This window comes from Ictalurus punctatus, chromosome 12, assembly GCF_001660625.3.
Source record: "Ictalurus punctatus breed USDA103 chromosome 12, Coco_2.0, whole genome shotgun sequence".
NCBI classification, from domain to species: domain Eukaryota; kingdom Metazoa; phylum Chordata; class Actinopteri; order Siluriformes; family Ictaluridae; genus Ictalurus; species Ictalurus punctatus.
Window position 1 is genome coordinate 19,775,286 of NC_030427.2, and position 27,417 is coordinate 19,802,702.

The 27,417-nt window shown below is 37.3% G+C and overlaps 1 protein-coding gene across 4 annotated transcripts; it reads left to right on the forward strand.

The window, feature by feature from the left end:
- The first annotated feature begins 341 nt into the window (after nt 1-341).
- Nucleotides 342-26,572, forward strand: clcn1a (chloride channel, voltage-sensitive 1a). Of its 4 annotated transcripts, XM_047159141.2 has the most exons (25): nt 342-446; nt 4,394-4,646; nt 5,024-5,155; nt 5,560-5,688; nt 6,985-7,118; nt 7,224-7,301; nt 8,407-8,485; nt 8,677-8,802; nt 8,923-9,007; nt 9,576-9,677; nt 10,105-10,189; nt 10,332-10,487; nt 12,665-12,734; nt 12,929-13,039; nt 15,152-15,365; nt 18,060-18,193; nt 18,418-18,599; nt 19,874-19,955; nt 20,150-20,235; nt 20,376-20,420; nt 21,670-21,774; nt 22,491-22,577; nt 22,694-22,772; nt 25,414-25,462; nt 25,583-26,572. In XM_047159141.2, the coding sequence occupies exons 1-25, from the start codon at nt 396-398 to the stop codon at nt 25,602-25,604; spliced, it is 2,676 nt and encodes an 891-aa protein (XP_047015097.1). In that variant the 5' UTR covers nt 342-395; the 3' UTR covers nt 25,605-26,572. The 4 variants fall into 4 exon arrangements, 3 of the variants coding, with proteins under 3 accessions (XP_047015097.1, XP_017336233.2, XP_053540273.1); XR_006983457.2 differs by having other exon boundaries at nt 22,694-25,462; XM_017480744.3 differs by having other exon boundaries at nt 22,694-26,572.
- Nucleotides 26,573-27,417: the final 845 nt, after the last annotated feature.

Below are 27,417 nucleotides of genomic sequence, written 5' to 3' on the forward strand. Positions count from 1 at the left end.
AATTTTAGTATATTGTTAAGGGGAACTGTAAGATAAGATAAGATAAGATAATACTTTATTAATCCCCAGATGGAGAAATTAGGGGGTGTATAGGCCAGTATTACACCCATTAACATGCTGGAAGAAACAGGAATTGAAGTTGTGTCTCAAAGCCATGTATTGGCTCTTAATCAATATACTAAAGTCTGTCTTATATGCTCGTGCACAAATGCGTATCTCATTTGGCATTTTAGAAGGTGTGTATTTGAAAGTTTCATGGCTATGTACATGATGTGTGTACATGTGTGACAGTGTCTGTGTAAAAGTGAACTCACTCTCCCTCAGGCTGTACCACTCCAGGGTGGGAATGCTGAGACAGACGCACAGTTTATTTTTGGGTCAGTGACAGTGTGTCAATGGCCGCAGATGCATCGCAAAGGAAGGCTCTGAGATACCAACAGACCCTGGTTTGTCCCAACTTCTCTCACTCTCTTTATTCATTCTCCTTCTCTTTCATCCTCTCACACTTTAACCAGCCTCTCTTACATGGTGGTTTGCTGTCTTGTACTGACATTCTCTGCTGTACCACGGTTTGTTATTTTTCACTCTTTTGAAATGGTTTGACGTTACATAATTCATTTCTGCATGAAGTAACACATTACTTTAGCTGCAGTGAGACCTCGACTAAGCCAGTGAGTTCAAAGCTGAAGAGCTTAGCACTGACTTTATCAACAGGTGCCTGTGTTTAGTAGATCTTTATGGTAGAATTATGTGCTCTTCTTGAGTTCTCTGTTTATAGTTCATCTAAATTGGTCTGTGAGCAGCCCCATTGCTTACTTACCTTTCCAATCGACTCTGTCACATTTAATTTTATTTTTACATTTGTGTGTTTTAAATGTTGGATATTGTTCTGTCTAGCTGCAGAATGCTTGAGGCTACACCAGTGTGTTACTTTATACGCACAGACAAATATAAACATACACTGTTGTGTGAAGGGTAAACCTGATCACCCAGTCACAAGGGTGATGAACTTGGCTCAGAGTATTCCAGAACATCTGGGACTGTTTTTATATGAGAGAGAGAGAGAGAGAGAGAGAGAGAGAGAGAGAGAGAGAGCTTGAAGTGTAGGTAAGAGGGTAATACTATGGGTTTTCCATGTCTGTCCTTTGTAAATTTCAGATATGACGGTAATACTTTGGGTTTGCCATGTCTGTCCTTTATGAATTGCCCTCTCATTTATTAATGTTTAACAGAGACAGCACATTTTTGCACGCTTGGAAACTATTTAACTGATCGTCTTCTTATACCACAGCTTAAAAGATTTGCTTGCATTTTTGTAATGTTTAAGGGTTGCTGGTAAGGATGACAACTCAGAGTTTATCACCCTGGAGGCAGCGGTAAACTCAGATGTGTCACCATATTATATATATATATATATATATATATATATATATATATATATATATATATATATATATATATATATATATATATATATATATATATATATATATATATATGAGACTCCTAGCCCCATTTAATATGTACCACTAGTTATAGTAAAGGATGTCAACAAAGCAAATCTGTGGCAGATTCTTTAGGCAAGGGTGATAGGCAGAAAGTTGCAGTAGGCGGGCTTGTTGGAATGCATGGACAAACATGATCATCACTATGGTGAACAACTTCATAGGAATGTCTATTTTAGAGGAATTAAAAAAAAAAAAATTGATTTAACATAAAATCATGTGATGACAGTTTAAGCGTATGGCTATCCATGGGTTCAGTTTACTTTGGGGTCCCTCAGTGTTCAGTCTTGGGCCCCTTGTTTTTTACCATTTACATTTTTCCTCTTGATTAGCTCTTAAGATCACTCGGTTGTTCTTTGTCTTAACAGTTTGTTTTTTGCCTTAACAGTAATAAGACTGAAGTAATGCTTATTGGCTCTCCTAACCAGATTTGTAAAGCTGGCTCTTTAAATTGAACCTTGGATGGCTCTGCTTTGGAGTTTCAAATAAAACTATAAAAACCCAGGAGTTATATTTGATGCGAGTTTGTCCTTTGATCCAGGAGCAGAATACTGTTAAAACATCCTTCTTTCATCTCAGAAATATTGCAAGATTGCACCCTAGTGATCTTTCGCTGTGGCTATAAAGCTGATCAATTCTTTTGTATTTTCTCACTGATTATTACAATTAGCTACTTGCTGGTGTCTTTAAGTCTACTATGTGCAAAATTTGGAAGCTAGAATCCTGACTATCCTGACACATCACTCCTATTTTGGAGTCCTTACACTGGTCGCCCTGTAAAGATTCGTGTTGATTTTAAAATCCTCATGCTTCCCTAGGCTTTGCATGGTTTTGCTCCACGATCTCCGCTCATCCAATTCTGGTCTTTTAACTGTCCCTCAGACTCATTGACATACTATGGGTGATAGGGCCTTTTCTTCTTATGCTCAAAAACTGTGGAACGCACATCATCTGATCTTAGAGAAGCCCAGTCTTTTAGTGTATTTATATCTTCTCTCAAAACCTATTTCTTTAGGATAGCTTTGGGATTTCTTTGGTGAAGATGATTTTTTTAAAAATTATTTAATTATTAGTATCAGTATTATTGTAATTATTATTTTGAATTGTATTTTATTACTGGTTATTGATTATGTTTCTATTCCTATGTAAAGCACCTTGAGAAGTGCTATAGAAAATAGTTTCATTATTATTATTATTATTATTATTATTATTATTATTATTATTATTATTATTAGTGAATGTGACATGTGACATGTAATAGAGTATCCAGTCTTTCCTGTGTATTTTCATAGACTGGCATGAATGCCAGATCATACTTTGTGTGATGGCATTGGTAGAGATATGTAACATTAACACCTTGCTTAACTTTGGAAATAACAAACACACATTTGAGTCATTGTATACATTTCACTCAGATAGTCAGATAGTTAGAACATAAACATGAAAGGAATCAATCAGTTAAATCAATTAAACAAACAATATAAAAAGAAACAGACCATATAATAAGGAATATAGAAAATATAGAGAGAAAGGTGGGGAAGTGCATGTTGGTTCACTCAGTTTAAAAATAGCCTGACGGATTGTGTTACAGAAAGAGAGGGAAAATGGCTAGCTCGAGTCCAGTGAGGGGATGAGTGGTTGGGGGGAGGGCTGTTAAAGGGACTGTCTATATGGAGGTTTGGGACAGATGAGAGAAGGAGAAAGAGGAGGGGTGGAATATAGAGAAGATAGGAATTACAAGTACTGTGGGAATGGCAAAAGTAATAGGATAGACTAATGGGATGGAGCCAGCTCATGTGTAATGAGGGAGGGAGATACTTGATAAATCCATCAGCAGCCCAATTACAATTAAAGAGAAGCATCCAAGCATTTTAAACCAATATAACATTAAATCGTTATACATATCCAAATTGATTGATTGATTGATTGATTGATTTTTCACGTATAATCAAGTAATGAATACTTTTGCTAACAAATTTTCTTATTGGTCACAAATAAAATTTTGATATCTTACTTATTGTTAGTTGTTATTAAATAAATATTTTACACTTTAATTTTACTTTGTATTAAACACAAGGGGCAAATACAACAGCATTTATTAAATACATGCTCAATTATTCTACTAAATTTAAAGGTGCTTTGACAATGTACTGTATGTGTCACCATGGTGATGTACACACAGTATTTAGCTTATGAATTTATCTTATGAATTCAGCCACATAATGTGAATATATTCACCACTGATACTGCTAACAAGAAATTAGTGAGGCAGCTGCGTGTGAGGCCAGAGCCCCAGGTTCTGGAGCTTTTTTCAGAGGTGTAAGGGAACAATGCTGTTAAAGGCAGAGCTGTAATCCACAAACCATGAGAAAATCCTCACAGATTTTCTGTTCTGTGCTGGTGCAGGTAACCTCAAACTGTGAATAGAAGATATTCAAGTTGTTGGCTATGGAGGCACTGCCACTGTTTATGGTGCTTGACAGGAGTTCAGTCTCTTGGCTGAGTACTTTATGTAACTTTGTTTATGTAACTTTCCAATCATGTGAATGGATGAACCAGTGATGCCATGCTTCCAGAGCTTGCTTTAACGCTAGGAGCTGTCTGTTACTAATGTTGTAGTTCCTCTTGGCTGGGGACAGCTTCTTCGAAAAGAAGGCCACTGAGTGGAGCTTGGGCTTTTCTCCAAACCACTGTGAGAGAATGGCCTCGAAACCTGTTGCTGAGGCATCTACCTCCACTATGAATGGTTTCGAGGGGTCAGGGTTTTTATATATATATATATATATATATATATATATATATATATATATATATATATATATATATATATATATATATATAATATTCTTATTATAATAGTATAATAGTTTATTGTTTTTCCTGCCTAGCTGTATGGGGAGTACAGTGAACAACCCGGGGGGTCCTGTCGACGAGATGCTGGTCACCTATTGACAGGGAAACTGGCGAAGAAACAGCATCATCATGGACACCAGCACCATGGTCATCATAGACACCATCTGCACAGTCACAGCCACCGCAGCCAACACCACATGGAACTGGACACAGAACATGATAGTAAAGAATCAGAGAAGGGGCACACATCCTCCCTGAAGAAACAACCCTCCTACTCCAAGTGTAAAGGTGGCATTTAATGATTTATTTCTTCAACATGAATAATCTCTGCTGTAGACCCAGATGTGAGGGAGGTTGTGTGTGTCCATAAATATTTATTGAAAGCATGGTATGAATATTATGTAGCAATTTTGCAGTTGTGTTTACCCCATCAACAGCTCTCAGAGGAGTGTCCTGAAAACTAAAACAACAACAACAATAACAACAAAAATAACACAGTAATAGATCAATGTTAAACCAAACAAATTGTGTTGGTCTTCATATGCTGTGATGAAGATAATTATTTAGCCTGAAAACACATTTAATTGCCATTTGGTATGCTGGAATATCCCAGCAAATATCTCTGGTTGGCTAAGCACTTTTGATCCATGCTTTTGTTCATACAGACTGTGTGGTTCGTGTACAGACGTTCCTAGTAACTAAACTGGGAGAAGATTGGATCTTTCTGGTTCTACTGGGTGTCTCCATGGCATTAGTCAGTTGGACTATGGACTATGCCAGTGCCAAGAGCCTCCAAGGTACCATAACATTTAGAGTTAATGATTAGCTATCCAATCTCCAGACTCATACTGAGTAGTGGAGCTCTCTTAATGAATAGTTGTGTCTACACTCTTCTGTTAGTTAATCAAATATGTTCTACTGGTCGGAGTTGTCCATTGGACAGAAATTGTATTATAGATGCTTTATTTGTCTTAATTTCTTTACATTTCTCTAAACATTCTTTTCCCTTCTCTTTCCCGATTTTGTCTCTGTCCCTCTTATTCTATTCTCTTCATCATTTTTCTACACCACTCAACTATTTTAATTTTCTAATGCTCAAATATGATTGCCCATCAACCCTGGCATATTTCCATTTTCCTCACTCTTTCCTCTTCTTCTATCTCTTCTCTCCTCCACTGCTGCTACTACCCCCCGTACTCAGCTTATAAGTGGATGTATGGGAAGCTGAGGGGAAATGTCCCACTGCAGTACTTGGTTTGGGTCAGCTATCCAATGGTGCTCATCTTGTTCGCCTCCTTCTTCTGCAATCTGGTTGCTCCACAAGCCATCGGTGTGTACTCTTTGCTGTTCCCTGAGCCATTAAAATCTGTATGCCGTCTGCTTTCTTCTACTATTTTCATTCTAACCGCTTCTGCTGCTCTTTCGACTGAAAACTTTGAAAGCTCTAAAATGCTCTAAACTTCTAAAACTGTACCATGTCAATGCATGCTCCTATAACTGATTAGAATTATGATTTGTTGCAGTGATGGCTGGTTGTGTTATTAGATGGGAGTGCAAAAATCTATAAATAGCTTGACAATGAAACTATTAGGGTTGAGCAATGTATTATATCATGAGGTGTTATCAATGGCATAATAACAACAAAGTGGGTCAAATTATTACATACACTTAAAGACAGATAGCCAGCTGCATTCATTATTTCGAAAATTCAAGTGTTTCAAGTCCGTATTGCCCTACTGGGCTCATGCAGTGTTTCCTCTAAATACCAAACATGGTTAACAGGACAGCTGTAGCCCTTTCATTCAAACAACAACAACAGAAAACCCAATAAACTAATGCTACTGTTGTCTGTTCTTTTTTTTGTAATTTGTAGTTGGTTTGGACAATGTATGCTTAGTCTATCTAATTTTACGTCCTCCTCTAAAGGAATTTTAGGGGGAAAGATTGTTGAAGAGAGGAAGCAATCCACCTCGTTCATATTCATTTCACCCATGATGGTATTTTACATGTGCTTCTTCAATAACCACTGATTTTAACTGCTGGATTTCACTCTGTGTTATCACCTGACATGACTGCCTTTGATGGATTGCATGAATCTACTCTCTGGCCTAGAAAGAAATCAGCCCCAGCAATGCTTCTTCATACCATCCTGCTTATTGTTCTTATTTATTAACAGCAGATAATCTAATATGTATGCCAAAAATGAAACCATATATCAATAAGTTTTTAGCCCGGCATTTATAAGAGCCACCCCTGATTTACTGTCTATATTAAGTACCGAAGAAGCTCCAAAAGGATCCTCAAGTATCCTCAAGAAGTCTTCCTATATATTCTGTTTTAGGCATACATGACATAAGTTACAATAAAATCAAAATCTGATGTGTATGGCAGAGGAAGACATGCTGGTCCGTGATAAGTAGTTGAAACAGCATTACCCTTGATACATTCTGCCCTATCACTGTTACATTCTTTGCATCTTCTGCCAAGATGCGATGGAAAGATTTCAGTGATATTGTTTGGATTACATAATTCTTAATCTGAAACTTCATCGTTGTATTCTGCCTGGTGTTACCACTTACCTGCCACCCAACCTCCACCCCCCGTAATCTTCCTATTGTTTCCTCAGGTTCTGGTATCCCTGAAATGAAAACAATCCTTAGAGGAGTTGTGCTGAAAGAGTACCTCACTTTTAAAGCATTTGCAGCAAAAGTAATTGGTCTTACTGCTGGACTAGGAAGCGGAATGCCAGTAGGCAAAGAGGTAAAGCACTCACACATCTCCTTGTGCATAAACTCCTTGTGCTACTTATTGGCAGTCAATTATAGGCTGTAACATACCAGTCATATTTCTTTATGTGTTATTCAGGGTCCCTTTGTACACATAGCCAGCATTTGTGCCGCTGTGCTCAGCAAGTTTATGTCCTTATTTTCTGGGGTCTATCAGGTAAGCATTAGTTAATAGAAATGACTTGCTTTTTTCATTAAGTGCTATAAATACATGCAGTGATCTGAAGGAAAGATACATTTGCCAAGGTTTGGATTCAGTTTTACCATAGTTTTAACAGAGATGCACTATATGGTCAAAATATGGTTTGTGGACACCTGACCATCACACCCATATGTGGTTCTTCCCCGGACTGTTGCCACAAAGTTGGAAGCACACAATTTTATAGAATATACAATATATTTGTATGCTGTAGTGTTACAATTTCCCTTCACTGGATCTAAAAGGCCCAAACCTGTTCCAGCATGACATAAAAGGGCAGTGGTAGCTCAGTGGTTAAGGTGTTGGTCTACTGTTCAGAAGGTCATGAGTTCAAGCTGCCATTGTTGGGCCCTTGAGCAAGGCCCTTAACTCTCAATTACTCAGATGTATGAACGACTTAAATGTAAGTTGCTCTGGATAAGGGCGTCCGCCAAAATATCATAAAAAATAAATAAATATTTTTGGGATAAAAACTTTTGGAATGCCTCTTCACCTGACATCACTAATGCTTTTGTCGCTGGATGATCACAAATCCCCACAGCCACGCTCTAAAATCTAGTGAAAAGCCTCCCCAGAAAAGTGGAGGTTATTATAACAGCAAAGGGAGAATAAATCTGGAGTGGGATGTTCAACAAGCATATATGAATGCGATGGTCAGGTGTCCACAAATTTTGGTCCATATAGTGTATGTTGTATTGATGAGCTGTAGAAGGCCTCTGTTCCAAATACATTTACCAATCCCAAACTGCACTAGACATTATAGCAATGCTATGATGCAATTTAATAACTGGCTAATTCAATTTTCAATATAAAATAATGGGTTGGCACAGCCAAATTGATCCTTGTCAAAGATTGTTGTTAACCAAATCCAGTAGAAATGAGTCATTAATCAAGATCATATTGATATTTGAAGAATAAAAAGGTAACTTGATCATCTATTTATCTGTTAATTGCTAAATGTTTTTAAACTGTGTATTTCTTATCTACGTCTATGTACATTCAGCTTTCCTCATCCCCGTATTATCTATATATACCCCTTCTTTCTATTCCTCTGTGTCAGTAGAGCCCATATTGCTACACAGATATTCTCACAGTCGGGTGTGCTGTGGGGGTAGGCTGCTGTTTTGGAACTCCACTTGGAGGTAAAATGTGACGATTTCTTCTTATATTTCTTATATTTTCTCTATAAGTGGTCTTTTTTCATATATTTGTATTAATAGCAGTCTTCTGGACTGTAACAGATGGTGGAAAAGTAGACAAGAAACACTATGTATTTAATATTTATTCCTCTTACTATTAATATCTTTCACTTATTCGTTTTATTCTTCTCTAGGCGTGCTGTTCAGCATTGAGGTTACATCAACTTTCTTTGCAGTGAGGAACTATTGGAGGGGGTACTTTGCTGCCACATTTAGTGCCTTCATATTCAGGGTGCTTTCAGTGTTCAATAAAGACGCAGGTGAGCTAAGCCATTAGTGTGAAGTGTTTGTCCAATAAGGCCATAAGTATTATTCACACATGAAGTAGGTGAGCACCTGATATCCTTTCTCCAATCCCTCATCATTCTTCTGTCTTCCAGTCACCATCACTGCTCTGTTCCGCACCAAGTTCCGCATGGACTTCCCCTTTGACCTGCAGGAGCTGCCAGCATTCGCCATCATTGGGTGAGAGCGTGGGGCAAGAGCCATAGGTTCGTGGTGAGGGCACAATCCTGGAGCTATGTTTGCTGTACCACAACCCTCGCAATGCCACAGAACTCTTTCAAAAGCACACAACATTTAAATTTTGGTGCATCACAAAATCATAGTTTTGTTTCCATTGTACACATTTGCATACTTTAAAAGCTCATTTTCAGAACTGACGCACGGCAGTGAATAAATTACTGATTTTAACACATTTTGCCTTGCATGTCAGTTAATTCATTTGGTGTGGCATTAACACCGCTGTACTAAGGCAAATAATTCAAATAATTCAAACATCATCTAGATTGTCTTTTTAAATAAATGTTTTTAAGCATTTAAAACACAAACTTTATGAAATTTGAATTGTGAAATCATGGAAGCACTGAAATGGAGATAAAATATTTTCCTCTCTTCTACTGTAAGTGTTATAAGTTTGAATTAATAGTTCATTTTAATCAGACTTTTATGAGTTAGTTGGTGCTGGTCCTTGGGCTGTGGTACAGTAGATCACATTTGATCTAATGTTTGTTTCTATTGCTCTGCTACACAGCATTTGTTGTGGGTTTCTTGGAGCTTTCTTCGTCTACTTGAACCGGCAGGTTGTCCTGTTCATGAGAAGACCCAACGCCCTTACACGGTTTCTTACCAAACAGTAAGAGAAACATTAGATTAGATTAGATTAGATTAGATTCAACTTTATTGTCACTGTGCAGAGTACAAGTACAGAGCCAATGAAATGTAAATAGAGGGAACATAGAGCATGTATACATAGACAATATTTACCAGCTGTGAGATTTTAGAGAAGCATTTTGCAAATTGAAGTGAGGTGGGTGGCCGTTCTCTGCCCAACAAAAAAGTTGATGTAGCACACTCTCGTTCATATAAATTTTTGAAACCAAAAGAAAGGTTGCTTAAAAGATATCAAATGACATTAAGACCACAACTATCAAACCCAAATAGAACACTGTGTACTTTATCTAGTGACTTATTTCACCTATATTAGTTAATTTGCAGTTAGCAGATTAGCCTCAACAACTTCTTTACAATGTTTACAATGAAACCACTTCTTTCCCTGACAGCCGTCTAATTTACCCAGCCGTTGTAACATTTGTGATCGCAACGCTGACATTTCCTCCAGGATTTGGACATTTCATGGCCGGAGAGGTTAGACAAAGACATTGCAACATTCACTAAGCATGACATTTCATCTTGCAATTCTATTTTACTGTAAGATCTGAGATTGCTTGTTGTTATTAGCTGACATCTTTCAGTCTCTTAAATGTATATTAATTATATTTTAACACAGTTAATGCCCAGAGAGGCTATAAACTCTCTGTTTGATAACTTCACCTGGACCAAAATATGGGGTGCTCCTGCTCCACCTGGTCTGGGACGATCTTCTGCCTGGCTTCACCAGGATGTCAATGTATTTATCATACTACTTCTCTTCTTTATCATGAAGGTAATGTTCTTTATATATTTATTTTACTCTAACATTTTTTCATCATAGTTAACTGTTTTTGTCTTTGTTTAACTTAAATAATAAAAGCATAGCATGGCTTGCCTTGACAGACACAGTCCTGTGCTGAGAGATCAAGTGATCCTCGGCCCAAAGCATGCTTCAGCAGAATTGCTGAGACTTGCATGCTGTGGATTACAGCGTGCAGTAGTTATTGCCCATAATTGATTGGCAACAACCACAGTGATCTAGATCACTTCTGACACATCATTTCTGGGTATATGTTGCAGCATTTTGATTCATTTAAAATGTTTTGGACTATTGATATTTCATCATTTAATCATCAAAAAGTAACATAAAACCTTACTCTGTATTACTTACTATTCAACAATGTATGAGCCAGAGGCAAAGCTTGAACACACATGCTCACAGTTTCCTAGCTGATCCCTGACAGGTGATTTTTGGATAAATGAGGGTGAGGGATACAGGGTGCAGATGAGAACTTGACTTATGCTGAATGCACATTACATGACTTTAGCTCTGATTTCCCTGTCGCAAGCTAATGCTGGGGATTTGTCACCCACTCAGTGACAAATGGCTGTGTGCCTTCCATGGTGACAGTTTGTCACCAATGGTTCAGCAATGCTATTTTCTCAGTCTGCAAGCTGTCGCAGATGCTCCAATATTCTCAAGCATGTATGAAATTCTCTGCAATGAATCTTGTAGTGTGAGAACCTCTACGACATGTACCAAGATCAGGGATAAGCAAATTCGAATGAGAGTTAGAAAAAAACTATTGTGCACACAATATTGACAATTATGCAAAACACCTACAAGAAGTTATTTCTGCTGAAGGATGCAATACTAGCTTCTGAGGCCAAGGGTGTACTTACTTTTTCCAAAGAAGAATATCACATCTATTGATATTTATGTTGAATAAATAATTGAAAAAGCTAATTTTTTTGTTCAAGTATATTAACTTTACTAGTAGTCACTTGTCCAAATATGTTAAAAAAGGCAACAATTTCAATGGGGTGTACTTATTTCTTCACATGACTGTATATACACTTATATGGCTGATTCTGAGAGGTTTTTCTTTTTTTCCAAGCTGGTAGTAAAAAAAACAACAAAAAAAACTGTGCAAATACAGTATTCAGATATGGCTTCAGTAGCATCCAGAAATGGCGGCCGTCCAAATAGGATTCCATCGAATGCACTCTTTCATACAATGCCAGTCATGAGGGAATTCATTATGCCACGTTGCAAAGACTGACAGAAAAAACTGTATTCTTGTGAGATAGTATTTCCTCATAAAAGGCACACAAGCACGATTAATTTACTATTTTACTGCTTGTATAGGAGCTGTCTACAGATGTTGATCCCTCTGTGGGGGAGCTGGTCGAGACCTCACTCCTAGCAGTGGGACGCTTGGGCCAGGGCATGGGGTGGCTCTCTGTCAGTCTGGTTTATACATGACAGCAGGTGTGGTTGGGCACAGTCTACATTGCCAGACATACTGCTGGACACATGCCAGGGTCATTTTTTAGGCTTGCTGCTGCTGCCCAGCAACTCACTGTCAATTGTGGTTCTCCCTGCATGTGTTGTGGCCATTGCAGCGTTCCACATCACTGTGACTTGCATCTGACTGAGGCTCATAAACTTATTACAACCTTTCTGAAAGGAATAAGCAAGCTGCTTCTGTCCACCACGTTCCCACAATAGCCCTGAGTACCTTAAGTCCTTAAGACCTCATGAACTGCAATGAGTGTCTTTAATACTGACTTTTTTTTGCTTGCAATCACCTCAGCAAAAAGAGTAAGGGAAATGAATGCCTTGCTGGCCAGCTGACTTGGGGGTGACCTTGTGGCTAAACACAGTCCACAGTCAGTCCTAAGGTGTTTCGGTTTCTCATGACATTGTGACATATGTAATGCCTCCGTGGTTAGGAGGGATGAAATAGAGCATTAGTTACAGTATGTATAAAACTGTAGTCCTAAGAACACTGGATACGTGCCAGGGTTCCCTGTCATTTGGACCCAGCTCAGATCCAGTCTAAAGGTTATAGCTGGTTAGACACCAGCTTTAGCATAAAGAATGCAAGTGGCTTTTGAGACTTCTCTTTATATTGAACTAGTTTGAAATGTTTAAAGTAATGAATCTTATTGCATTGTATTTTGCAGTTTTGGATGTCAGCTGTTTCAACGACAATGCCCATCCCCTCTGGAGCATTCATGCCTGTGTTTGTACTTGGTAAGATAATGATAATAAGTAATAATAGAATTTTACGAATTTTGTTAATATCTAATACAGAAAGCTAGCCATTTGTCATTGTGTAATAAGTTACCTTTCTGTTGTTAAATGAAGACATCAAGGTCAAACCACTTGTCCCTAATAAAGGAAGTACAATCCACTATAGGACAAGTCATTTAAATATCCCCCCCCAGGTGCATCCTTTGGTCGTCTAGTGGGGGAGATCATGGCCACCCTATTTCCTCATGGCATTCTATTTGATGACATCCTCTACCGGATCATTCCTGGAGGGTATGCTGTCATTGGTCAGTCTTACTTCCAACTTCTCTTCTCTTCTCTTCTCTTCTGTTCTCTTCTCCTCTCTTCTATTGTTTTCTTTTCTCTTCTCTTCATTTCACTTTCCATTTCTCTCTCTTCATTACAAATCATATAATTCACAGCAAAATTGTTATAACGATCAAATCTACATCTCAAGTCCACATCCTATATGGCAGCAAATGCTATGATTAAGAACATTAGTTTCTGTGTTCTTGGATTGTATAAAGAAACTTTTCATTATATTCACTGAAGATCACTTGGATTCCTTCTTGTGTACGTATGCATGCAGAGACCTTCAGCAAAGTCACAAATAACCTTATGATGTAGTATTTCATATAAATACTGTTGTCATACAGCAATCATACTCTGAAAACATCTAGCTGATTTCCCATTTGATTGGTACTGGTTCAAAATGACCCTGGTGTTCAAGTAACCACAGTTACATTCTGTAAGCAACTAGCATTTTGTTTTATGATATGATGTCAGTCTATTGGTTAACAAAAGTAGGTGATATGACTGTGGGAAGAAACCTACGTTTAACTACAAGGTCACTCTGGAGTCAACATAGGTGAGCTAGCTTATTGCCAAGGCATGCAGTATTCCCACTTTTTTGGTAAATTGATTACAAGCAAAAAGGGAGACTTTAAAGTGACCATTTCAGTTCTGCACCCTGCAAGAGCTCATAAGGTGAGGTTATAGGGGACTGCAGCTCAAGGAGTTCCCACATACACCTTCAATAGACCATTCATTGAACAGTTTCCACATGGGTGCATACAAGGCCTATGTAATAAGAGTTACTGTGTTCAACAGTGTCTCTTGGACTGCTTAGTCAGTGTCCTAAATATGCTCTTCACTCCAAAGGTGCCAAATAGAACCATCCATTTGGAACAATATTCTGGGAGTCAGCTACCCAGGTTTTCCATCCTCTAGTGACAGCAGCAGTGGAAATCAGGAATGTGGAACGGTGGAAATGTATAGAGTAGACAGTCAGACCAGCTATGGGCCAGTGTATCATGACCTAGTGGACTGTCCAGCTCCACCAGGGAAAACCAGTTTTGGGGACACCACTTCTGGCTACAGACACCACTCTCCCAGACATATGCAGCAGCATTGTCTTGTCCCAGCGAGTATAGTTGTGTGGTGATTGATGTATCTGACATTGCAATGTTGTCCATATGGACCAGCAAGTGGCAGTGTTTCTCTGAACTGGTAAGAAAAGTCTCAAGACTGTGATTAGTAATCCTACCTCAACAAAAGCTGATGCTGCACATAGTGACCTGTGCAATTTTGATAGGTGATTATGTTAATGTTTGTCATACATTGATCTGACAGTGTGGGTTGATTTTTTATTGAGTTCTGCTTTATGCTAATGGATTGTGTTGTCTGCTTCAGTATTCATAAGTGTCCCCATGAAATTGATGATGCCCTGAGCCCTGACAAGGCTGAGGGCCAATGGTGGACTTAAAGTTTGTTCCCCTGCAATATTACCATTGGGTCCCAATGGTTATGGCCCTATTAGCTCTGTTTTGATCTGTAAAGCACCCCACTGGCAGGTTGGCTAACATTCACAATGAATCTACAATACTTTCACACGTAGGATTCATGTGGCTTGCTTTGATATTAGAGAGCTCTATCCTGAACCACAATGTATATTTTCTCTATTGCTATGTATCTGCTGTGGACCTGGGAGAGTGACTCTGTCTGTTTAGGGCTTGTACCAGGCTGATGGACACTGGGCCATTGAGCCAGGCTCCTTGAGGGGAGCACGTTGCCAGTCCATTTGGCTGTGCTGGTTTCTAGTTTCTTATCTATGAGCCACCTTGCATCCTGGCCTAAGTTTCATACTGACTAAGGCCAGGTTTTGATCAGCTCCATTAGATGAAATGGCATTAGCAAAATGGTTAATTAATTGATTGTATGTACCATATGCAAGGCAATGTCATAACACCTCACCAGCCTGTCATCAGGGAATCTGTATTTGATGCTTGGGCTGCATATGTTTAAACAAAGCTTTGTAAAGTGAAACCACCAGTGTATGGTGTATGTTGTATTCCTGAGTAGAATTCCATCTATTGCTAAGCAAATTTCATCTTTTGCAGGTGCAGCAGCAATGACAGGGGCTGTCACTCATACAGTCTCTACTGCTGTGATTTGTTTTGAGCTGACTGGTCAGATCTCGCACATTCTGCCCATGATGGTAGCAGTTATCCTGGCCAACATGGTGGCACAAGGACTTCAACCCTCACTCTATGACTCCATCATCCAGGTCAAGAAGTTGCCTTACCTCCCAGAGCTAGGCTTCGGTCATATCAGGTGAGAACATCTGTGAGCGAACCCCATACCACTAAACAGTAGTGCATCTTTTTTCATTGCATCATGGATCGCAGTGTACACATATAGTATGCTCAAGAGTATTACTTTTGCGTAGGTCAATTGTGTCATCTTGGAGCCTGGCAATCTAGGTTTTCTGATTACATGCCATTTTATGGCTATACCATATATAAGCCTTATTAGGTTATTTCTGGTGATATGGCATCTCACTTAGCTGTATGCAAAAAAAAGGTTAAGACCATAGGGTTCAGTATTGGACAGCCATTACTGAGAGTTAGTGGACAACAAACTATCCTCTTCTCATAATGCTAACCTAACTCAGTATGCAGATTTCTCCATTACAACATCTGACTATTCCTCTCCAGGGAGACCACTCAGGTGTCTGTTCAGTCCCATGTCATCTTGAGATCGGACTAATGCAACGTATTCCTGGCAGGTTTTCCCCACCCACTACCCCTGCAACTGATCAAGAATGCAGCAGCATGACGTGTTCTCCTCAAGTTTGACAGTGATCTCCTCTTATACCACTCTCTTCTGCTAAAGTTCTCAACTGACGTGACAGCTGCTATGACATCCTCCTGCAAGAGAAACCTGGAAGCAAACTCATCTGATGCATGCAATCTCCACAATGTTTTTCTTTACTTTTCTTTTCTAACCCTCTGTATCTTCTTTCACTCTCTTCCCTGACTGCTGATAACTTTGCCACCTTTTTTGATTAGAAGATTAGCAAACTCTGGCAATCCTTCCATTCTACTCTAATGTCTATGCTTCACAATCACTCTTCCTTTCCTCTTTCCTTTTTAAAATTTCTCCTCTTTCTACAGAAGAGATCCTGCATATAATCTTGTCCAGCAAACCCACCACCTCATAAAACATCCTCCACTTTAACACTTCCATGATGAACAACTCCAAAACATCTGGTCATGTAGTGACTGCCTTTAAGACAGCAAGGGTTATTCCCATCTAGAAGAAGCCAGCTCTAGATACTTGCCAAGCTGTCACTGGTCCTCATAATCCTTGACGGTCAATCACAAGACTCTCCTGTCCATCCTCACAAGTCTTGGAATCTTTTTACCTGGAGGGATGGTCATCGCAAGTGAGACGGAAGGGATCCACATCCACTCTTCTCAAACTCTACTGGTTTCCTGCAAGGTTCAGTGCTGGGTCCTCTTTTGTTCTCTCTCTGTACCCACTCTCTTAGTGAGATCATATCCTAAGATGGGTTTTCATACCAGTGCTTTGCTGTGGATAGTCAACTCATCCTCTTCTTTCCTCATTCAGACACTCGTGTTTCTGCTCAGATCTCAGCATGTCTGGCAGGCATCTTGCCATGGATGGCAGCTAAATCTCAGAAACTAAATCCCAGCAAGACTGAGCTGCTGCCAGCTTTATGTATGGTCTGATTCTCACTTCTGTTCACAGTCCACATATTTTGCAGAAAACTAATGTGCTCTGTGTGTGAGACTGCTGCATGTGGCTGATTTCAAACTGTCTATATTCATCATTGACCTTCTTTAGATCTCTTTAATGTCTTTTTTTTTTATTTTTATCTCTGCACTTAGCTCCTTTCATGTTTTTAAATGATTTTGGATTTTTGACAGTTGGTGTTCACAATATTCAGTTTAGTTCAGCCTTATTTATATTGTACTTTTAACAATAGGCATTGTAACAAAGAAAATTTACACAAATCTGGATGTAGATTTAGATTCCTAATGATCAAGCCAGAAGCTACAGAGGCAAAGAAAAACTCCCCATGATGACATGAGGAAGAAACTAAAATGAATGAGACTCAAAAAAGAAACCCACTGTCCGGTCCATAAGTATTTGGACAGGGATGCAATTTTCATAGTGTTTCCTCCGTACACCACCACAATGGATTTGAAATTACACAATTAAGATCTGATTGAAGTACAGACTTTCAGCTTTAATTCAACGGGTTTAGCAAAAATATTGCCTTAACCGTTTGGGAATTAAAGCCATTTTCTACAGAGTCCCTCCACTTTCACAGGCTCAAAAGTACTTGGACAAACGATTGTAATCATAAACATTAGGATTATTTTTAATACTTGGATGCAAATGATGCCTGAAGTCTGGAAGCCATGGACATCACCAAATGCTAAGTTTCCTCAAGGATTTTAAGTAACTCCAATGTACAAAATAGACTAGTAAAGGTAAACACTGACTATGTGTTCAAAGGATGTTCTGTATGAGCATATTGTGAATAGAATTCCTGGGATGATGAATCAATGAAAAATAAAATGCACACACTTGCATCCAAGTTTCTATGTTAGTGAGACTAACAAAACAGAAAATATACTTCATCTGCAATAAGATCTTTCTACTTTTAAAACTGATAAGACATTTATAAGTGAAATATTATCATATATTATTACAAAATTTAATTATGCTGCACTGTACATACTCAGGTCCTAAAGTGATTAAGAGGAGCTGTTTTGTTTGAATATTTCAGCAGCAACTCTAACATCTTGGGGGAAAAATGCTTTAAAATAAAAGTGTCCGATGTTTAAACTCAAAATATAATTAATTGCATGTGGTTTTTGTTATATATATTATTTTTTCATAATTTTTATTATGGGTGCCAATAATTGTGGAGTTGACTGTATTCACCAAATTCTTTTAGGTATCAGCGATATTGTCCATTTTCTCTTGCCACAGTCAATATAACATCTTTGTTGAAGACATCATGGTGAGAAAAGTGAAATATCTGTGCTCACAGTCCACATACAGAGAAGTGCTGTATCTACTAGATTCCACTTCCCTCAAAAATTTCCCTCTGGTGGACTCAAAAGGTGAGATTGGCTTATATGGCCATATCAGATTTATTTATTTATTTTTGCACATTTCAAGCAGGAATATTATGATTTGTATGTTTTTTCCCCCTCATTTTCTGTATTTGATATGCATTGATCAAACCTTGGCTTTAATCTGAATAAAAAATACATGCATGTAAAAAGGATGTTTTTTTTTTGCAAATGATCTAATCAATAATTCATCACCTGTTTTTCTACCCAAGAATCAATGATCCTCTTGGGAAGCATTGAGCGGTCTGAGCTTCTTGCCCTCTGTGATTGGTGGCTGTCAGCTGAGCGGCGGATCATGACACAGGAAGAGGGTTTGCAAGGCCAGGGGTTATGTGCCAGCTGGGAATCCATTGCCTTTGTGGATGAAGAGGGAGAATACAGTGGTGGTGAAAAGGTGTGTGAAAAGGGGAGAAATGTATTCTAGATTTTGCTCAGAATCTAGTATTTGGCTATTGGCAAAAAGCTGTATAATTATTATTTATTATTATTATTATTATTATTATTATTATTAGTAGTAGTAGTAGTAGTAGTAGTAGTAGTAGTAGAAGTAGTAGTAATAGTAGTAGTAGTAGTAATTGAAGTAATAGAAGTAGTAGTAATAGTAATGGTAACAGTAGTAGTAATAATAATAGTAGTATTAGTAGTAGTAGTCATACTAGTAATAGTAAAAGTAGTAGTAGTAGTAGTAGTAATAATAGTAATAGTAGTAGTAGTAGTAGTAGTAGTAGTAGTATTAGTAGTAGTCGTACTAGTAATAGTAGTAGTAGTAGTAGTTGTAATAATAGTAGTAATAGTAATAGTAGTAGCAGTCATAGTAGTAGTAGTAGTTGTAGTAGTAGTAGTAGTAGTAGTTGTAGTAGTAGTAGTAATAGATGTCATAGTAGTAGTACTAGTAATGGTAGTAGTAGTAATAGTAGTAAAAGTAGTAGTAGTAGTAATAGTAGTAGTAGTAATAGTAGTAATAGTAGTAGTAATAGTAGTAGTATTAATAGTATTAATAGTAGTAGTCGTACTAGTAATAGTAGTAGTAGTAGTAATAGTAATAGTAGTAGTAGTCATAGTAGTAATAGATGTCATAGTAGTAGTACTAGTAATGGTAGTAGTAGTAGTAGTAGTAGTAGTAATAGTAGTAATAGTAGTAGTAGTAGTAGTAGTAGAAGTAGTACTAATAGTAGTAGTATTAATAGTAGTAATAGTAGTAGTAGTAGTAGTAATAGTAGTAGTAATATTAGTAATAGTAGTAATAGTAGTAGTAGTAGTAATAGTAGTAGTAATAGTAGTAATAGTAGTAGTAGTAATAGTAGTAATAGTAGTAGTAATAGTAGTAATAGTAGTAGTAGTAGCAATATTAGTAATAGTAGTAGTAGTATTTGTATTTGATACATGCTAAATGCATCTCAAAGTGCTTCACACAGAAACTAAAAAGACTAAAGACTTAAGAAATCATGAAGAAACAGCATCAGAAAAACAAGAATAAGGGCAAATAATCACAATCACTAAAACTGAGTTTGTAAATTAAAAATATAAATGAATAAATAAAACAAAATCATAAAAATAGAGCTTGAAAGAAAAAAAAACAGGTAAACAGATGTTTAAAGAAGGGGAAATGTTCATTGTGGGATGCGAATTTTAGGTTTATTAAACCACTGTTGTCTTTCAACATCTCAGAGCGTATCGATGCTAGAAGAAAGGAATGGTCCTTTACCTTCACCCAAACCGCCAGAGCCCACCACAAATGATACCCCTCCTGGTGAGTTGATGTTGTAGAAGGGGCAATTATTAAAACAAGAAATACTGATGTAGTATTGCTATTTTTGTTCATTAAAACCACACTGTGACAATGCTACCATTAGAATCAGTGTCTATAATCGACAGCTATTGTTGTAAGTCATTGTGGTAAGCTATGTTCTCCCTTTCTCTTGCACTTTTACTTTTTACTCCAAGCTAAAGGTCCTCTCCAGTCTTTCAGGAAAACTTTACACAACCTTTTCTCCTCCTCTTCAGAAAGACAGGCAGAGGAGCAATCAAAGGTGCATAATAAAAGTACTCAAGTAGATTACTACCTTATTAAAACATTACAGTAGTTTTTTTTTTCTCCTAGTTTTCCGCCACAGTTCTGACATGATTCATATATGTATATATATATATTTGTTTTTCTTTTTTTCCACAGGAACCAACTCCTCCACCCCTCACTGATACAATGACACCTGAAGAGGTTGTGATTCTTGTTAAAATAGGGTTTTTAATGTAGTAATTTTTAGATTTATCTGAACTTGGACATAACCTAATTAAAAAAACAATTTTAGTTCCTGTAAAATGTAGTGTTTTAGGCAATTCCAATAAGTCAGGAGCTATACTTCTGATTTAAAATAAAGGTTCAAATTAGAACCAGAAAGGGTTTTTTCAGCCTGATGTCCTAGGAGACCCCTTTTAAGAACCTTTTACTCTGATATTTTTTTTATAGAACCATACATTTACTGGTGCTTTAAAGAACCTAGAAATGGTTATTCACAGCAGTGCCACAAGGAACCATGTTATAATAAGTTCTCTAAAAAACCCTAGTTAGTACTTTGAGGAACCAAAATAAGGTCCTTAAGAGTCATGCCAGGAGAACATTTTCCAGTCCCTCAAAGAACCTTATACAGTAATTTTCACTTTAACCTGTTAAGGGATGATACCTTGAAGAATCTATACATCTATACACTGCTCTGAAGAACCTATAATGAAACACAAAGAATTTATTTCATCTCCAAAGAACCATATACAGTGCCCTCCACTAATATTGGCACCCTTGGTAAATATGAACAAAGAAGGCTGTGAATTTTTTTTATTTATTTTTTAACCTTTGGATCTTTTGTTAAAAACATTCACAAAAATACTCTGCTCTCATGGATATCAAACAATTGCAAATACAACACAGTTTTATCAACAGTTCTTGGCACCCTTTTAGTCAATACTTGTGCTACCTCCCTTTGCCAAGATAACAGCTCTGAGTCTTCTCCTATAATGCCTGATGAGGCTGGAGAATACATGGCAAGAGATCTGAGGCCATTCCTCCATACAGAATCTCTCCAGATCCTTCAAATTTTTGGTTGCAATTGTTTATTATCCATGAGAACAGAGTATTTTTGTGAGAATTTTTTTAAAACAAAAGATCAAAAGGTTAAATACTAAAGACATTTTTTCACAGCCTTCTTTGCTCATATTTACCAAGGGTGCCAATATTAGTGGAGGGCACTCTAGCTCAACTCAGAAACCCTATACAATGAAAAATGGTTGCTGACAAGAAGAAGGTTCTTTGCACAACTTATGGTGCTATTAAGACCCATTAAAAATATATATTTTTAATAGTGTACATATTTTGGAAAATATCTTGGTCTCCTTAACAAAATGTTAAGAAAATGGCAGAAAATATGTCCTGGTTTATTGCAGTGTTTGACCTTAACTGGTATTGGTTGAAATAGGTTAAAGCATGGGAGGATTCACAGATGGATAAGCCACTAGAACTTGAGCGGGTTAAGATAGATCCATCTCCTTTTCAGCTGGTGGAGAGAACATCATTACACAAGGTGAATTTACCTATTCTCATCTTGGATTCTTTACCTGTGGGATTGTTTTTTTTTTTATTTTTATTTTTTTTTTACCTATAATCAACAGTACAGTCATAGTTTATGTACAGTGTTTTAATATATTCCCAATTTCAGTAGATCTCTTCAAAGCTAAGATTAAAAATGAATTTCCGATTGGGATCAATAAAGTTTTATTCCTTATCTTAATTTCAGAACTAATCTTTATGCATATGTATGTTTTAAGCCAGTCAACCAGTAAATGACCTTGGCATGGAGGTTTGTTTTTTGTTTGTTTCTTTGTCTTTTGAGTAACTTATTTACCCAAATTATAATTTCCTGTCAAATGTCTGGCTAAATTTGACTTAAAACAGGCTGGTGTTGGCTTAGTAAATACAGTTTGTCAAACTCATGTTTTTGTGGTGAGACATTTCAATAAATTTATTTATTGAAAAATAATTTTTGTGCATGACAACTTCATAGATCTGAGAGATGAATGTAGCCCGAGCATGTCTAAAATATAATTTGGACCCAGCCTATGAAAAGGTTTATTAAAAACTAATAAAAGTATCTCGAATTATAAAATGAACTGGTATCCAATGCAGTCCTGATAAATTTGAGTAATGTACTCCTTTGCATATTACTTTACTCCAGCTACTTCTTGAGTTTCTTACTGTACATAAGATGGCATTGACCAATGACTTTGTTTTTTCACACAGACTCATACACTGTTCTCCTTACTGGGCCTCAGTCATGCCTATGTTACCAGTATTGGCAAGTTAGTGGGAGTTGTGGCACTGAAAGAGGTAGATAAATGTGCATATTAGACTGTATATATGCATATGTACACTCATCAAACTATGTATACTATTCAATATGCATATCCATATATTCAAATTCTTTTTGAAAAATCTTGTGTCAGCTTCAGAAAGCCATCGAGGGCTCAACACGGAGTGGGGTCCGCTTGCGTCCCCCTCTAGCCAGTTTCCGTGACACCATTCGTAAGTACTCCAAGCCAACCCAGGCCTCCTCGGCCCCAACTTCCCCAATGTCTTCCTCTGCCCCCGACACCTACCATCTTTCATCCCAAGTGGTCTCCCAAGTTCCCCTGGCCCCTGTCCAACAGCAGGAGGAGGCGGAAGTGTGGATTGAAGGAGTAAAACAGGAGATATTGGTAAAAACAGAAAGCAGCAGTGTAAGCAGCAGCCCTCAGACAGGAACTAGTATCAGCAGGGCAGGCAGTCCCAACGGCAGTCCGTCTCAAACTCAAACTCCTTCCTCTCATCCCACTATATCGCTCTCATCCCTGAGACCTGCGCCTGAGAACAAACAAGATGGTGATCAAGAAAGCGATGATGAGGAACCCCTTTAAGGGCCATGTTTATAATTTGTTTATTTCCCCCTTTATTCTACTTTTAAAGAATATTTCTGTGTTTTTATGTTCTCTTGAGTGATATCGCCTTTGGATTTTAGGTAGTCATAATCATATGTGCCTGTGAAAAATTGCTGAAAGTACTTTTGGTGGTTCAAGAGTTGTCATTAAGCTGTGTAATTACTTGGTTAGCCAGTGGTGATTTTGTGTTTTCCATGTTGAATTAACATAACAGCATTTGGTTAACAAAAGCGTTTGGTTAAAGCAGACCGTCAAAATGTACAGATATCGAATGGACAGTACTTAAAAAGTTCTAAAAGGTTTTTGTGATGTAAAAAGTTTAAACTAAGATAAATCATGTCAGAACTTTTTCTGACATTTATAAAAATTAACTGAAAACAAGCTGAAAAATTTACAGGGAAAAAAATAAATAAAACTTGCAATAACCTGGTTGCATAAGTGTGCACACCCCTAAACTAATTCTTTGTTTAAGCACCTTTTGATTTTATTACATCACTCAGTCTTTTTGTGGAAAAGTCTGTCAGCATGGTACATCTTTACTTAGCAATATTTTCCCCCTCTTTCTTACAAAAACATTCTAGAGCCATCAGATTGTGAGGGCATCATCTGTGAAGAGCTCGCTTCGGGTCACCCCACAGATTTGTAGTTGGATTCAGGTCTGGGCTCTGGTTAGGTCTTCTTTTGGTTAAGCCGTTCCTTTGTTGATTTGGATGTGTGCTTTGGGTCATTGTCATTCTGAAAGGTGAAATTCCTTTTCATCTTCAGCTTACTAGCAGATAAATGATGGTTTTGCCCTAAAATAAAATGGTATTTGTAGCTATTCATAATTCCTTCCACCTTGATAAAAGCCACAGTTCTGGCTGAAGAAAAGCAGCCCTAAAGCATGATGCTGCCACCACCATGCTTCACCCTGGGTCTGGTGTCCTTTTGGGGATCTGCTATTTTTTGCACCAAACAAACCTTTTGGAATTATTCAATTATTATACATTTTGAAATTGGTCTCATCAGACCATAACACATTTTGCTACATGGTTTGGGGTGATTTAGTTGAACTTGAATGATTTTTGAGATTCCTGTTCTTGGAGATATCACTGTGGTGCTGCCTTTTCTCTATTTGTTAATGATGGCCTTCATAGTGTTCCATGGTACAGTTAATGTTTTGGAAAATATTTCATACCCCTATCCTTTCAACAGTCAGATGCTGTAAGCTCTTTGAAGACTGTGGCTTTAGCAGTCAGATGAAACCAATAATATGTGAAGAAAATCCTACAGAAACAGCTGATCTTTATTTGGGGTTAGTCCGAATAATTTTGTTGAAGAGATTGGATGTGATTGGTTAATTCTGAACACAACCATGTACCCAGTTAGAAAAGGGTGTGCAAACCAGGTTGCATATGTTATTGCAAGTTTATTGTAAGTTTTTTATTTTTCCTATTTTTCTCTAAAATGTTTCTGATTCTTTTTCACTTTATTTTTAGATGTTGTAATTTCACATTGAGGGTGGGAAAAGTTCTGACATGATTTATCTTGGTTTCATTTTTTTACATCACAAAAACCTGCCATTTTGACAGGGGTATGTAGACTTTTTACATCCACTGTAGTAACTCTGTGGTACATAGCATGTCCTCCAGCTCCACATGGAACGGTATCCACGTGTGGCCCATTCTGGCCAGTTTCTATGATTGACACCAACCATAACTACAAAGCCAGCTCAGGCCTCCTCACGCCCCATATTTACCAATGTCCTCCACTCCTACCGTAGAACTTTCCAGTCTTTCAGTCTTTTTATAAGTGTTCTGCTGCATTGGACTTACCTTGTAAGTTGCAAGCTAACCAGCTAACTGTTATGAGCAATGCATATTTACCTCTAAAGCTAAAAGAAATACTTGTATTTACAGTATAACTCATTCAAATATAAGAAGTGCTATTTTGTTTACTTTGGATGCTCTGTGCAGCCATGTTGATTTGACCTCAATCCATAAACTGGGAATGAACTTGTAGTTGAGACGACTACCCCAAGTTGATGAGTAGGGGTGTTTTCTATGATTTTTCCTGATTAGAGGTTGGGAATTACAAGTTGTGACCTCGAGTCAGCTTTCTTTCTAGCCTTGCTCACTGACCTTTAAGGGATCTTTGTTGTAATTTAGCTAGATAGATAGCTAGTAGATAGTGTGGTATTAATTTTTTTAGTGGTATGCGGTTCATTTTTCAGTTTTCAAACTTTATCTTAAACTTGCTGTGTGCTTCAGGTGCAAACTTGGTCAAAAGTATGTGGACACCTTACCATCCCACCCATATGTGAGTCTTCTCCAAACTGTTGCCACGAAGTTTGAAGCACACAATTGTATAGAATGTCTTTGTATGCTGTAGCATTACAGTTTCCCTTCACTGTAACTAAGAGTCTCAAACCTGTTCCAGCATGACACAGTGCAGAAAGTGAGCTCCATGAAGACATGGTGTGTTAAGGTTGGAAGAAGGTGGAAGAAGTCCTGCACAGTGTCCTGACCTCAACCCCCCTGAACACCTTTGGGCTGAACTGGACCCTCCTCACCCATCATCAGCGCCTGACCTCAACCTCACTAATGCTCTTGTAGCTGAATGAACACAAATCCCCACAGCCACACCCCAAAATCTAGTGGAAAGCCTTTCCAGAAAAAAGAGTAGAGCTTATTATAACAGGAAATCTGGAATGGGATGTTCAACAAGCACATATGAATGTGATGGTCAGGTGTCCATTAACTTATTGTGTGATTTGCATCCAGTATCTTTGGGTCATTTATTTTGCAATTAGCAAATGTATACATAATTGTCTACAAAAAACCCCCAACATTATTTGGATGCTTTCCTGTGCAGATATTAATGTAATTTAGGTTATTTTTAAGATGTCTAGATCATTATTATGTTGACAGTTTTCTCTCAAAATTAATCATTACCCAATCACATCCGGAATTCTACTTCTCTCAGGTTGCTCTAATGTCTTTAAACTAACAATTCTTACATGATCACTATGTACTATATATGCTGATACTTTTTCTTCACTTTGTAGTACATAATACATGAAGGATGATTACAGTCATTAGTTGGAAAAAAATCACAAGCACTTAGTTTATTTATTTATTTTTAAATTCTGTTGTACATTCTTTATTTATTCTTTATCTACATTGGTATTTATTTGTCTCTTTCTCAATTAGTCTGAAAAGAACTTGTATTTTTAGTATTAGGTATAGTCTTAGGAACGGTTTTGTAAGGTTTTTTTCCGATATAAGATAAATAATAATTTTTTATTAGAATGTGATGTAACAAATTCGCATTCCGATGAATTATGTATACAGTAAACTTTTGTTGGGGAAACTATGCAATAAATTATGCAATAAATCATGACAGTGGCATTTACATCTGTCAAAAGTTCTGATGTATTATGACAGTAATTTATTTGTGTGTATATATGTGTGTGTGTGTGTGTGTGTGTGTGTGTGTGTGTGTGTGTGTGTGTGTGTGTGTGTGTATGTGCATGGATTTTTTATTTGTTCTAGTTTGACAACTTCTAATCATACAGTGTCAGTTACTCACAGTAAGGTTTTTATTTACAGCACATAAAAATACACACATAGTGGATATCATGCTCCAACCTATAATCACAGGTCACCTTATGTCACTTGTCCTTTTAGAATGTAAGTTTTTTTTTATAAGGTCATGGTTTAAATCTCCCTTTCTAAACCAAACTAAACAATCAATCTATCAAATTACTCTTATGTAAGATAGGAATAATGTATATATGACATCTCTCCATTCCCATTACAATAAAAACATCCTCATAAAGCCTTTCCCTACCTTCTAGATATTTTTTATTTTGTATAATACTTTCGTTATCTTAAAAAAAAATGTCGCTCAAGTTGCATAATGCATTTTATCACCAAAAAATAAACACCTGTTTGTTACAGAAAGCACAGGGCTTTTTTGTTTGTTTGTTTTTTTGTTTTTTTGTCGTTTTGAACACCTTGCATTAGCGAAGCATTTTAATTTAAGAATCCATTCTCCACGCATATTATCTAGTTATCCAAGTATTGGGATACATACAGTATCTTCTCTCATTTCATAGAAAATTATTCTTCATTTATTGTCCACTGAGTAAACAGCAAACTCTTCAAATAATTAGAACAACGCCTACAATCAATTAATAGCACCTTCTTTCTTTCAATTTCATCCATTATGTCCACAGTCATCTGGTCTGTTACGACAATAAAATAATGCAC